This window comes from Enhydra lutris, unplaced genomic scaffold (assembly GCF_002288905.1).
Source record: "Enhydra lutris kenyoni isolate GAN:26980312 unplaced genomic scaffold, ASM228890v2 scaffoldscaffold21, whole genome shotgun sequence".
NCBI lineage: Eukaryota > Metazoa > Chordata > Mammalia > Carnivora > Mustelidae > Enhydra > Enhydra lutris.
In genome coordinates this window covers 5,271,572-5,286,772 of record NW_019154105.1, presented here as the reverse complement: position 1 = coordinate 5,286,772, position 15,201 = coordinate 5,271,572, and the positions used below count along the sequence as shown (strand labels likewise).

At 36.0% G+C, this 15,201-nt stretch overlaps 1 protein-coding gene across 1 annotated transcript in view; it reads right to left on the bottom strand.

Moving 5' to 3' along the window:
- LOC111149014 (CCR4-NOT transcription complex subunit 6 like) overlaps positions 1–15,201 on the bottom strand; it is a 119,044-nt gene that overhangs the window by 7,448 nt on the left and 96,395 nt on the right. The window contains exons 9-11 of the mRNA XM_022505892.1: positions 11,529–11,680; positions 6,879–7,106; positions 4,629–4,831 (exon numbers count right to left, since the gene is read on the bottom strand). Coding sequence (XP_022361600.1) covers positions 4,629–4,831; positions 6,879–7,106; positions 11,529–11,680 — 583 coding nt within the window. The remainder of the gene's footprint in view (positions 1–4,628; positions 4,832–6,878; positions 7,107–11,528; positions 11,681–15,201) is intronic.

The following is a 15,201-nucleotide window of genomic DNA, read 5'->3' as shown; positions in this document are numbered from 1 at the left end:
AAATAAATGCTTAGAAAGAAAGAATAACTTGAGATATATAAAGAACAATCCATGATTTGTAAAAGCCAAATACCTGAGTAACCTGTACTTTCGGAACCTGTTGTCGCGACAACAAGTCAAATAGGACTCAAGTCTTCAGTGGGTATTAACAAAATAAACAGGGCTCAACAGGGAAATACATGGCTCTACTGGTCATAAAGCCCTGCATTTGTGTACAAGTGGTAAGCACACTAAGCTAAACACACCATACTGTGTCTAGGCATCTTCTTTAAAAATGGCTTGCTTAGGTCAGTGAAATCTAATACATCAGTATAAACATTATGGGAACTACACGAAATCTATCAGTTTCAACAAGCTGTTTTTATACAAATGCATCACAAAAAGGTACGACTCAAATTAACTTTTTGATCTTAACTGGCATTATTTTCAGTTACTTGCACCTCAAGATATCCAAATCCACCTGAATGAAGTCATGGTAAAGCATGTTTCAGATTTGCCAATTCTAGTTCAGCTTTCCCAGATATGCCACATATGTACAAAATACTACATACAGTTAATTTTTCTAATGTGTTCTTTTTCACATGTTCTCATTTCACAAATTCTGGATTCTTTACCCAAAACATTTCAGCAGGGACGTGTGCGTGTGCACGCGCATGTGTGTATATATATACATACATATATATATACACACACACCCGACTCTTGATTTCAGCTCAGGTCTCAATCTCAGGGTCTTGATCTCAGGGTCATGAGTTCAAGACCTGCACTGTGTTCCACACTGGGCATGGAGCCTACTTAAAAAGGGAAGGAGGGATTATAGTCAAATTTCTTCCTAGCCATATCAAGAGAGCCTGAGCCCAAGTGTGGAGAAATATTTCCAGATATGGAAGTATCTATTTAGAAATGCTATACATAATGAGTTCCAGTAGTATTTTAAATGTTATCACAATGAAATGGGCGGCTTAAAAAAAAAAGAAAAAAATTTAATGAAAAAAACTTGTATTATCGAAATTTGGAAATAATTACTTCAGTTTGTTGGTTCTGACATGACCAAGACCAAAATAACGACACTGTTCTTTTAAGGAAGAAGGCCTCATTCAACATTTAGAAACCATAACCTTGCCACAAATTAAGGTACCTACTTGAATCCAGAAAAGGACTTTCTGCCATTAATACTCCAAGTTCAAATAGTTAAGAAATGATATTTGTACAAGGTATTATCCTTTCATTTTGGCTCATGCCCAGTTTTACAGTGACATTTTAGGAAAAGGGTTCACAAGGGTCAGGGTGGATTTATTTGCCTTTATGAGACCCCCCCCTTTGCTTCAACTATAAAGTAAAAGAAACACAACTGAAATACTCTGTTACATAGGTTGGATAAACCTAGTGACTTTATTAGAGTGCCATTATGCAGATCAACTGCTAGACTTACAGAATCCTTTGCAAACACAGGCCTCAAGAAGATGTTAAACATTCTAGAAAGTAAGACATATTTAATTGGAGGCATCACTTGTAACTATTTTCTCAGTGTGAAACATCCAGAGTAAAATTTCTTCATCAGAACCCTTAGCAAGGACATCTCTGCAAACTCATCCAAATATCTGTACATACGTATTTACATTTATATACTGCCGTATCCAAAAAGTAGGTTATTAGACTAATGATTCCTAACCTTTTTCTGATTCAAACTTTTTAAAAGGCTATAATGTAAGGAAAATAATCTTTATATTAGGAAAGACTATAATAAGTCTATAGAAACGTATTTGAAAAAAAAGGTAAAAATAATGAAAATAATTTATGAGCTAGCATTATGCTAAGTTTGTCTTATAAAAAGAATGTTAGAAAATTATATACTATAAATTTCATAATGGAATAGAGAAAGATTTACTACTTGACAAAACAAAGAAAGATTTACTACTTGCATTAACTGGCTCAGGCACACCCTTAGATTGGTGGGATAGAGAACAGCAGCAGCGAAAAGTCTGAATTAAGCTGTTAATTCAATGTATCTGGTGTTATAGTCTAAAGGTTTCTGTCTCCCTAAAAGTCACATGCTGAAATCCTAACTCCTAATATGATGGAGGTGGGGTTTCAGGGAGTTAATTAGGTCATCAAGGTAGTGTTCTCAAGAATGGAATTAGTGCTTAATAAAAAGAGGCCCCAGAGAGCTCTCTTAGACTCTCTGCCACTTGAGGATTTAGGGAAACAGCAGTCTGCAACCCGAAGAGGCCCTCATCCAAACCCAACCGTGCCGGTACCCTGAGCTTATACTTCTAGCCTACAGAACTGTGAACAATGAATTTCTGTTATTTATAAGCCGCACAGTCTACGGCCCGGATTCTGTTAGCTATTATGAGGACACCTGCTCTACAAGTAATTCTCCTAACTGTTTACCCACCCTTTGGTATCTTCCCAGTTAGTTCTAGATTAAAGGAATCTGACTCCTAAACATCACTTTTCTACATTTCTAAATTATTCAAGGACCAAGAAAGGAAACAAATGCTAAGCCAAACGAGTAAAATTTAACACTCTACGGATCCAATGGCAGAATACTGTATTTAGATCCGTATGTAATGCTAATTACATGATCCTATTATATTTTATATTACCTATCCTTTTTTTAGTGATTGACTTTAATAATAGGATGGCATAAAACGCTTTACCTAAAATTGAAACACTCACTGTTATTTGGACTAAAAGCTTCATTCTCTGTTGTTAGGTATGCCCCGTTTTTTCTCTGGTCATCCTATCTTTCCAGCCCCACCCACCTCCCATCCCACCCATCTATCTATCAAGTCAGCCAGCATATTTATCTTCCCATGTACACCTGTCTCTCACAGATTTACAGCTCTATCCCTCTGTCTCATCCTATCCTACATACTCAAACATCAAACACTCTCTGAGTCATGCACTTTTGGTTCTTTACCTGTACTTCCTTGGACAATGAAAATGGTTCAATAAGATTTTTGATTCAATTATTAACACATGTAAAATCTTTTGAAGAAATATCAACAAAGGATTTTAAAACAATGCGGATGGTTAAGAAAGATGGCTCAGATTAATATCCCAAATTTTGTTTCTCTGATTTCCATTGATGGACAAGGAAAAATAACATTTATCAAAGCCTAGGTATGATAGAAATGATCTGGTCTTTTTAACCACATGCACACTGAAACAGCAATAAGAGCTGCAACATTTATTGTGGGGAACTTTGATTCAGATATTCTGAGTTGTGCCGGCAGAGATGTATTACGTATCACTACAGTCACAAGGATAGAAATTAACCTATGGTAAACTATGTGCCATGAAGTCTAGAGGTTTTCCTTTAAGGTTGCACAAGAGCAGGGTGTGCTGCGGTCAGATAGTACCTGCTTTCTTAGTGCCTCATCCTCACTCTGAATTCAATGGTGTATGCTGGGAGCTTGAAATCGCCCAGAGTGGGAATACTTACACCACAGAAATCAGCAGGCACCTGGACTTAGTGTTTCTTTGGCTCAGAAAGCTGGTTACTAAATGTCTACCAGCACATGACTGCGTATGACTGATCTGAATAAAATGAACTATCACTTGGGATAGTACTAACTACTCTAACAGCAAAAATACTAAAACTAGATTCAATTCACCCTCCACCTCATAAGCACAAAAGTCAACTAATAACATCACACAGATTTCCCTTCTTCCTATTTGTTCCTTAAAAAGGGGCTAACAAGCACCAAAAATATAAAATGGTTATTGGAGATGTGAAAGGCCATTTTGGAAACTTACTTTGGTATTTTTATTATATTCCCTCTAGGCTTCTTACATGAAACCACTTTCTAACATTTGCATTTTTTTCAAGATAGTGTAAGATTTTAGTATAGATGCCTGAAGTGCCAGAAAGTCAAACAGAGGTACAATGGAGGAGTTACATACAGTCAGAAAGACTGATCAGATAATTGGCAAAGGGAAAGTAATCTTACCTACAGAAAACCACTACAATCAATCTTTCTAAAGAACAATTTGTCTTGTACATGGGTCCTCTAAATTTTTTTATTTTGAAAAAATATCTTTTTCTTTCATTAACCTGGAGTGTTCCACTGCCTGGGAATGTATTAATTTGACTACGTGGACATATATAGATAAAATAGACCCTAAGTACAACCATCTCTAACCCCATCTCCCAAAGAAACTTAGAAAATTTAAAGATAAATAAGACATCAATGGAAAGTACAAAGAAAATTTTGAGAGACTATTATGTAAACTCATTCAAGGTCAAATTACCCATATACCCATATCAGGTTGCTTATTATTTAGATCCTTACTGAAAGTTAGGGATGGTACGGACAAGTGAAAGTTAACTATATTAATAAATATAAAGTGTTCTGAACTAAGCATTTCGGAACTTTTTGTTATTTATCAGTATTACTTCAAATGTGAAAATTTGAAGGTTTAAAAAAGTTCTCAAATCAGTAATAACAAAAAAAGCTAACAAATCTCCTGGTATTTAGAAGCATACTTAGTCAAGACATTTTGAGAATCTAAAAATTCCTGAAGATTATACAAGTAAGCATTATAAATAATATTTATCTTTCTTGTCCTATGTTTGTATTTGACATAAGTTCTGCGGCAGCCCAGAGGCGGGCACTCACTTTGAAATCAAAGGTGTAATTGGTGTAAGGCATCAAGTTATTTTCATAGGCGCTCTTCAGCTGGAAGCCGTGTGTGATTCTCCCTTCTGAGCTCCCATTCTTGCCATTGCAGCTGAAGTTCATAAGACACTCATTGTACCTTAGCTCCTTGAAGTCTTTATGGTTGTCAGCTACTCCTCCGTTGCTCAAATATTCCACAACACCTAGTAAAGAAGGAAGGAATACTACCATTTAGCATTTTAGACCTTCTATAGGACTTTATGACCAAAATTTTGTTGTCAGGTGGATATACCAGGTTCGGGATGATTTAATTAGGTCGAGCCATATGCAATTGCCTTTTTGTGGTTGTCACTGCTAAAAAGAAAAAAAAAATCAAACACCAACAATTTCATATGGTTAAATCAGACTGAAGAGTATTTCACTATTTCAGAACAAAGTATCAGGATCATCCAGAAATATCTTCAGGTTTCTTAATGGTTCTTCAAGCTAAAGAGGATTCCCTGAGCCCACGGTGGCATTCACCAAGAAAGTCTTAACCCTGAAGGCTTTTAGAATATTATCCTAAACCACTATATCTCGTTAGTATTTCACTATTCTATGCAGTCAAGTAACAACTTTGGGAATATGTAAAATACAGCATACATAATAAAAAGTCATTTACAACAAAAACAGATTTTGGATCTTCAACACTTTTATGTCTAGGTTAGGTAGAAAATATTCTTTATTTTGAACTATAGTGAGGCTCTTTCAGTTTCATACTATAAGGGACATTGTATGCTACTTGGTCAAAAATATTAGATATGTATAAAGAGCTAAAAAGAGTGGAAGCATTCGAAAAATACATTGCTTCCATTTAACAAGCAAATATGAGAAATATATCAGAACCCTTCTGATGATGATTAGTGAAGACTGTTAGCCATCTCTTTCTGTCTGTGATCAGGAATGACAGCAACATATCATGAGTTAAGTGATGAGCACAGTATCAGTACCGTGAACATGTGAAAAGCAACTATCACTTATCTAGCACTTACTACATGTTAGGCACTGTTCCAAGTGCTTTATACACTTAACAAACTCACAACTTTATGTGGTGGATGAAACTGTTATCCCCTTATTTAAAAATGAGGAACTCAGAGACTGCACTTGTAAGTGGTAGAACCAGGTTCCAAGCCTGGTGGTCTGCCTGCGGAATCAGCTCACCATGCTGTGCTGTCAGATGACAGCTCCCTGGCTTAAAGAAAGCAAATGAAGCAGCAGAAACTTGTACCTGAGAGCATTCAACTCAAAAGAAGGACTAAGAAAGAAAGACACGATTAAGGTGCCAACTGGGTGAGGTGCTGAAGACAAGTATTTATTGAAGATAACATTTATTTACTGAGGAGAAAAAGTAAAGATGTTTTCTAGATTTGTGACTTATGAGTTTCCAATTGCAAGTATTTGCATTAGGTCACATTTACTGTTGAGAGAGTAAACAATTTAAAATAGCTTATTAAACATAGAAAAAATTTAGTAATAGCAAAACAGTAATACTTAAATGTTTTACATTGAACTTTAATATCTAAAATGCAGAAATTAATTTTTCCAGAGATCTAAATTAATGTAAGTCAGGACATAAAGTAGTTTAGTGGAGCTCTAGAAGTAATGTCAAATCCAAGGAGAATATGGATCAGTCTTTTGCACCAAATATTAGTAATTGATCTTAATGAATTCACTGAAAAGTTGCAACCCTATTGAACTAGCCGTGCTGAGTATTTCCCGGTTGCCTCTTCTCCACTGCACTCTGGGCCTCAGGAGGCTGATGCGATCAATTGCAACCCCTCCTCCCACTCGACCTGCCGGTTGGATTTGGTCATGGGCAGACTGGCGGGAGAGCAGAGTGAGACTCCCATTTTATTGATGGCTTTGCCTTCACTCCTACTACATAATCCTCTTCTTATAACTACTTTTTCCAAGTTCTGATAAAAGTTCCTACCATTTTCTAAACCTTTAGATGTGGTAAAGGTCCCTAATTCCCTTAGTAGCAGAGGACTGCACCACCCCTTACTTTGTGTACCTTAACCCCGTACACATTTGTGTTAATAGCTTCTATATTAAACTCTCAATTACCCGACGGCCTATCACCCCTGGATGCATACTAATACACTCCCTTAATCTGGCGGAGAAATTCACTCAGAAGTTGGGAGCTAGCTAGCTCTTCAACTAGCAGTTAAAGCAAAACTGAAAGGAATGAGGAAATGATGTTATAAATACCTGAATCTGGCAATGAGTTGAGATCTGCACATAGCACCAGCGGGATGGAATTAGGATCTGCGGTTGGGCTGCCAGGCCTACTAGAGGCTTTCTCCAGAATGTTTTTAAGCTCTGAGACAAACATCATGGTCTGGATGAGTTTCACATCAGAATACTCTGGGTCCCAGTGCATGTGGGCATTTGCCACTATGAGCAGCTGTTTGTCTGCGGCGTGAATAGGCTTCGTACCTAAATGTAAACATTTGAAAAAAGAGGGTAAGATTATGCTTTATGTCTCAAAAAAGCAATTATCTTAAGGTTTTCTCCCCAAAACCCAGAGCCCCTTATTTTTTTTCCATACATTTGTATCTTCCATTTTATCCCATAATGTAGTTCTTAGAAGCTAAAATGCTAAGATTCTGGTAATCCCAACATGGGAATTACTCCTCTAGCTCAGGGTAGACAAACCGCAGCCACAGGCTAAATCTGGCCCACCATCTGTTTCTGTACAGCCTGTATGAGCTAACCCTGCTTTTACAATTTCAAAGGAGTCTACAAAAATATCTTCGAAAGACTGAAAGAGACTGTATGTGGCCCACAGAGACTAAAATGTTAACTTTCTGGCCCTTTACAGAAAAAGTTTGCCAACTTCTGCTCTATATGCCCAAGTTAAGAATTATATCATGATACAATCAACATTTGATTATAGTTCCTTGACTTGCTGAGTTCTTGGTGTAAACAAGCACTTTAAATATCTCTGTCATTTAAAGATCACAATCACTTAGTGAGGCAGGTTTTCAGTTATTTGAATGACCTAAACCTTAATTTAAATTCTTCCCACTGCCCAGTACTCACTCACCTTGCATTTCCTGAGCACATCAGTGATGGATCAATAAAAGGTAATAACACCATATTAACTTATACAAATTAAGTAAGAAAGTTTCCTACCAAAACAAATTCATACTAAACACCCAAAGGGAGTAATTTTAAAAAGGAGACACAAGAATAGTGTGCTCTCAAAAATCTGGACACACAGTTTTTGGACCTGGCTTTTTTACTGTTTATTTTGGTGTTGGGATGCTTAACTTTTTTGGTACTTAGGTTCATTTGGAAAGTGAGATATTCAACTAAAAAAGGTTCTTTCTTCGCCCTAAAATTGCTTTATAAATTTTGTCAAAATAAGTATTAACACAGTATTAACTGTCAAAATGGGAAACAAAGTAGACAATACATTAAAATTTGTAAAAATAAAACTTGGTTAACAGGTACAGAGAAAGACATCCATAAAATACTGAAAACACAAAGTTCAATGTGCATGGTATGAGGCCATTTAAACTATACATACATACATATACATACAGTCTCTATTAGTAATGAAATTACTAATAAGAAATGAAAGTAAGAAATTAGCAAGAGCTACTCCTACAGAGTATGAATAAGGAACTTATTTTTTATTTTATATGCTTTTGCACTATTGCAGTATTAGTAAACGTGCACAATTCATTTTCTATTAAAATTTCTATAGAACTACACTATGATCCAGCAATTGTGCTATAAGGTATTCAGCCAAAGGATTCAAAAGTAGTTCTTCTAAGGGATTCGTGCACCCCAATGTTTATAGCAGCATTATCTACAATAGCCAAATCATGGGGAAAGCCCAAATGTCCATGTATTGATGAATGGATAAAGATGTGGTGTGTATACACACACACACACACACACAGACAGGAATATTCCTCAGCCATCAGAAAGAATGAAATCTTGCCATTTGCAATGATGTGGAATTGGAGAGTATACTACAACATGAACTAAGTCAGAGAAACACAAATACTGCATGATTTCACATTCATATGTGGAATTTAGGGGGAAAAAAAGATAATGAACATGGGGGAAAAAGAGAGGCAAACCAGAAAACAGACTCTGAACTATAGAGAACACACTGAGGTTGCGGGGTGGGAGGGAGGTGAAGGAGATGGCTAAATAGTGATGGGTATTGAGGAGGGCACTTGTGATGAGCACCAGGTGTTGTAAGTACGTGATGAATCATTAAACTCTACACCTGAAACTAATATTACACTGTATTTTAACTAACTGGAATTTAAATAAAATCTTAAAACTACAAAAAAAATCTGTAGAAATATCTCTTAAATTTTTCTATTGAAAATATAAAACTCTGCAGAAAAAGATCTAATTTTTAAGTCTACTGTTTTGATAAAATTAAGTTTCCTTTCACCTTACTAAGATATAATTATCTTCAATGTTGAGTATAAACAAGTAACTGAAGTGTCTGCTATATGTGACAGAAGTAGACATTTAAAAAAAATTCTATTGAGGTATAATTGACATTACATTGCTTTCAGATGTACAACATAATGATTCAATATTTACATGCATTGCAAAATGAGTTACCATCTGTCACCATATAAAGTTAACTCTTGGGATTTACTTTCTTTTTTTTTTTTTTTAAAGATTTTATTTATTTATTTGACAGAGATCACAAGCAGGCAGAGGGACACGCAGAGAGAGAGGAGAAAGCAGGCTCCCCGCTGAGCAGAGAGCCCGATGCGGGGCTCCATCCCAGGACCCTGAGATCATGACCTGAGCCGAAGGCAGATGCTTTAACCCACTGAGCCACCCAGGCACCCCAGGGTTTACTTTCTCATCAACTTTCAAGTGTACTGCCCTCATGCCATACATTATTATATCCCCATGACTTATTTATAAATGGAAGTTTGTACCTCTTGATCCCCTTCAGTCTTTTTCCCCGTTCCCTAATCCCTCTTCCCTCTGGCCACCGCCACTCTATATTCTCTGTATCTGTGACTCTGGTTTTGCTGTCATGGTTCATTTGTTTTGTTTTTTAGATTCTATATATAAGTGAAGATATACAATATTTCGCTTTCTCTGACTTATTCCATCTAGCATAACTCCCTCAAGGTCCATCCACATCAATGCAACTGGTAGACTTCTTTTTTTTAACAGCTGAACAGTATTCACTGGGTATATATCCAACCTTTTCTTTATCCATTCATCTGTTGATGGGACACATAGGCTGCTTGCATGCCACGGCTATTGTAAATAATGATGCAATAACATGGGAGTGTATATCTCTTTTCAAGTTAGTATTTTCATTTTTAATTTTTTGTGGAACCTCCATACTGTTTTCACAGCGGTTGCACCAGTTTGCATTCCCACCAACAGTGTGCAAGAGTTCTCTTTTCTCCACAGCCTCACCAAGACTTGTTATTTCTTGTCCTTTTGATAATAGCCATATTAACAGGTATGAGGTGATAACTCATTGTGGCTCTGATTTCCTTCTCCCTGATGATTAGTGATGTTGAGTATCTTTTCATGTGCCTGTTGGTCATCTCTGTCTTCCCTGGAAAAACGTCTATTCAGACACTGCCCGTATTTTAATCTGATTGTTCATTTTTCTTGCTATTGAGCTTTATGAGTTATTTATATATTTTGGATATTAACCCCTTACTGGATATATGACTTACAAATATAGGAAGTCATTTTTAAAGCAATTTGACAAGACAAAATCTTATAGCGAAAATTCTCTATGCTCCACTCTTTTCCTAGAAATTCTGTAGTGTCACTTCTGGCTGTACATTAAATGTTCACTATATTAAATATTAAGAACTATTAAAAACAACGGAGCCATCAGCACCTTCTATATTAAATTCCTCTTGTAGGAATAAGAGCCGTATTTCAAAATGTGTAAGTATCTGCTGTATAATTTCTAATTACTTTTCTGAATACTAAAAGGAGAATAAAACTCCGAAAGAAATTCAATTTTCATGAATTGAAGTTACCAAAAAAAGAGGTAACTAACTTTTGAAAAGAGTAAGACTGGAAAGGACATAAAAGTAGGTAAAATGGAAAGACCAAAAAAGAAGAAAAATTTAAAATATCAAAGATTATCTGATGATGGATAAAATAACAAAGAGAAAAGGGAGGTTTGACAGATAGGCATGGTCTGAATATTTCAAATCAATACTCAAGGCAAACATCTTTTCTTCTACAGTAAGAGCAGAAAAAAAATTTAAAAATAAAGCCCTAATGTGGTCTTAACATCTTCTTCTTGCTCTTGCCTAAAATATACTAATTAAGTAAACAATGAAATGCGCAAAGGCAGGCAGGATAAAGGGGAAAAAAAGGTCTCGATATGCAAAGTACATAATGAGTTTCTGACTTTGAAAGAAGCTATAAATAATCTAAAATGCAAAAGCTAAGTACCAGGTAGATAAAAGATCCCGCTCTTACCCTGACAATGACTGAGATATAACAAAGAAATTAGAGAAAACTTGCCAAGTACTTAACCTTAAAGACAAAAGATTTCACACTCAAGAAGCTAAAAATATGGCTAAAAAGAGAACCAACTCATCATAATTTCCAAATTCAGCATTTCCTACTTCAAATAACCTTTTGGAAATAATGGCATATTAAAGACTTTCCTTTTTACAGATTATCTGGTAAGTAATATCCCTAGATATATATATGATGGTTTACATAATTAGTGTTATTTTCTGGCCCATCTCCCCTAAATTTCCTCAAAGACCAAAAAATCACTGTGCGACAAAATAAGGCGGAATCTACGCACTTGTCTGAAATGGAAAGCACAAGATGGTGGTTATTTTTAGTAAGAATATTTTAAATGGTACTCACCTGTTCCAAATAGTTCTTTGTGGACCTCTAATACCACAGCGACACCAATATTATCTTTTGTCATCACTCTGTTCAGCATAGCTTCGGATCCATCTGAATTAGCCATGGCCACCTGGTTAAATTCCACTGTATGCTTTTGCACCAAGGTAAATCTAAAAGGCACAATGCATTAATTAGTATTAGGTATTAGGTACTTGGACTATCGTGCTAAAAGACATTAGATGAGGGAGCACAAGATACACACTATTCACTGTCTCCCTAGTCATTTTCCATCTGCAAGGGGACATGCGATGAATTTCCACCAGTGAAACGTAAGACGTGTGATTAAAAACTTTCTTAGAAGTGCCATCTAGCAAAGGCATATGTCCTTTTATGGCTTTTTCCCTGTGGTAAGCAGCAGGAGGGCAAAAGCCAAACCATTATGGACTGGGAAGCAGTTCTGGACTACCATATCTGGACTTGTGCGAAAAAAGTGCCCTTCTTCCATTTCTTTAAATTGCTGTTAGAACTTTCTGGTATGTAAAGGTGAACACAACCTTAACTCAGTTAGCAGATTAATGACAAAGAACAGAGTAAAATCTACCTACCCTGTTTGCAGTTTTATTCTGACCCCATCAAGAGATTTGTCACACCCTTATCTCAACTAAGAAGGCAATTTTTCTACCTGGCCTTTACTAAAAAGCTGGCATTACATGTATGTAAGGCTTCAGGGGAACAGCTTCTATAAGGTAAAAAATGGCTCTCCAAGTGACCACAGTTTCTGCATGGATAGTATTTTCTTTCTTTACTTCCAAATTAATAATCATAGATTTATAGGACTTAACAGAATTGAATGTAGTACTGACATAGTCATAATGATGACATACATATGAAAACGTCACATTGCTTTGGGTCAAGCCATTTAACAACTCTTTCAGCCTAGTTTTATTAGATCTGTAAAATATTTATAAATGGCCAAAACTAACTAAACGTACTACTTTTCACTAAATAGTATGTAGAGAGAAGACACCTTTACTCTTTCAACAGGCCTCCATCTCATCCTCACCCAGCTTTGAAACAGAAGCATGCACTCATATCTTTATAAATATAAACTAAAATCTTACTATGCTGCAGGCCACTATGCTAGATGAAATCGTACTCCTCTCCCTGCCCCACTTCTCATGCAGAGAAGAATAAAGTCAGGTCAAATGCTTATTTCTAACCCAGAGTGATAAAAAGGAGCACAGTTTTCACCTCTACTTTAACGAGGTGACATTTAAACTGAAACATGAAGGATGAGGAGTTACCAAGGTGAAGAATGGAATTAAGAGCATTCCAGGTTAAGGAAGAAGCAAAGATCCTCAGGCAGCAAAGACCTTTGCATGTTTGTGGGATGGAAGAGAATGGAAGGGTATGAAATTATGTTAGAGACGAAAGGCAACAATGGAAGGTTCTAAGCAAGGACATGATATTACTTTAAATTTTAAGAACACTCCAGCTACTTTGTGGAGAATGATTATAGGAGCTGAAGTGAGATCGAACAAAGTTTTTGAGGTTGTATAAATGACAGATGTTGGTGGCTTGGACTAAGGCAAGAGAAATAGAGAAGAAGGAAGATTCAAAATATGCTCTACAGGTAGATATGACCATTCTCCATATCAGACTTTTCTAAACATCTAGGCAATAGACATCTTTTTCAAATAGTTTCTGGTAAAATTCCCATACATAAAACAAAATAGTATTGTTCAAATAAATCAGTTACTGAAAACAATGAATCTGTTTTGATGAATATAAAAATATTAAATCAGAGGGTACTGATGATTATAATCTTATATCCGCCTCTGTATCCAGTTTATTTCTGTATTTTTGTTTTAGTTATAGAGTATTAAAAAAAACTCCTGGGCGCCTGGGTGGCTCAGTGGGTTAAGCCACTGCCGTCGGCTCAGGTCATGATCTCAGGGTCCTGGGATCGAGTCCCGCATCGGGCTCTCTGCTCAGCGGGGAGCCTGCTTCCCTCTCTCTCTCTCTGCCCGCCTCTCTGTCCACTTGTGATCTCTGTCTGTCAAATAAATAAATTTAAAAAAAATCTTTAAAAAAAAAAAAAAAAAACTCCTGATTCACAGATGGGCCCCTGGCTGGCTCAGTCGTTAAGTGTCTGCGGCTCAGGTCATGATCCCAGGGTCCTGGGATGGAGCCCCACATGGAGCTCCCTGCTCCACGGGAAGCCTGCTTCTCCCTCTCCCACTCTCCCTGCTTCTGTTCCCTCTCTCTCTGTGTCTCCCTCTGTCAAATAAATAAAAAATCTTAAAAAAAAAAAATCCTGATTCACAGAGACACACAGATATTATTAGTAAATAACTGACTGACCTTGAACTCAGAAAACCTAAGCAAGCAGGAACAAACTTGATTCAGAGGTCTGCACAAAAACAAGTCAACTAGGCAGCACCTTTGAAACATGTTATTAATTTCCAAGTGTTAAAATTTGATACTTGAAACATTTGAGTGAATATGTTATTTTAAAATTACAGTTTAATTAGTTGTATTTAGTTTTTGAAATATATTCTAAATATTTACAGAACTCTTAAGGCTTATTTACAAAAACCTTGTAGGAAAATGTAAAAATCCTGCTTAATGGTAATGTTTTTATTATTAGAATATTTTACTTCTACCAAAGTCAGGCCATTGTGAGGGAAGGGGGCATCTAATAATTAGAAATGTCTTAACTAAAATTTGTTTCCCTGTACCTTTCTTCCACTGAACCTAGATCAAGATATTTTCTTTAAAAGAACACAGAATAAAAACTAGTATAACTTTACACTACTTTAAATATCACTCCACTACACCTTTCCTAAGAAATGGCCAATTCTTTATATGATATAGGACATATATGTTCATTTGAACAACTCAAATTTACCCAAGGTACAGTATCTAGAATTGGGCATAAATGAACTAGTGCCTTCTTCATTTTAAACTGTATTTCTGTTAATAAAGACTGAAACTGCATTTGGGGAAATATTAATTATAATCCAAAGAAGAACCAAGATACAACCAAAATTTCCTGGACTTTTTCACTCTTAAACCAGTCCTGCATTCCATAGATGCTTAAAAACAAGTAAGTGGGAAAAAATGACCATACAATAAATGTATTATACAGACTTGGGAACAAGGAAAAATATAAAGAAAATTTAAAGTTACCTGCAATCAAATATCCCCACTAAGTCAATATATTTCCCACTGACTTTTCCCCATGCATTTGCATACAAATATTTTTATACAATTATAATACTCCATAATTTTATATTTTGGTTTATTAATAAATACTCTATCAGGGATAAGGGCTTATAAAATTAAATATTATTTAAATTTAATATTTATGATTGTACTATAGTCCACTATACAGATACACCATAATTTATTTAACATTCTGTGGTAGACATTTAAATTACTTCTTGATTTGAGCTATTACTTTTTTCATTTTATTATTTTTTTTTCAGTGTTCCAGAATTCAATGCTTGGAACCACACCCAGTGCTCCACATAATACATGCCCTCCCCAATACCCACCACCAGGCAAACCTAACCCCCAACTCCCCTCCCCTTCAAACCCCTCAGTTTGTTTCTCAGAGTCCACAGTCTCTCATGTTTTGTCTCCCCCTCCGATTTCCCCCAACCTACTTCTCCTTTCCATCTCCCAA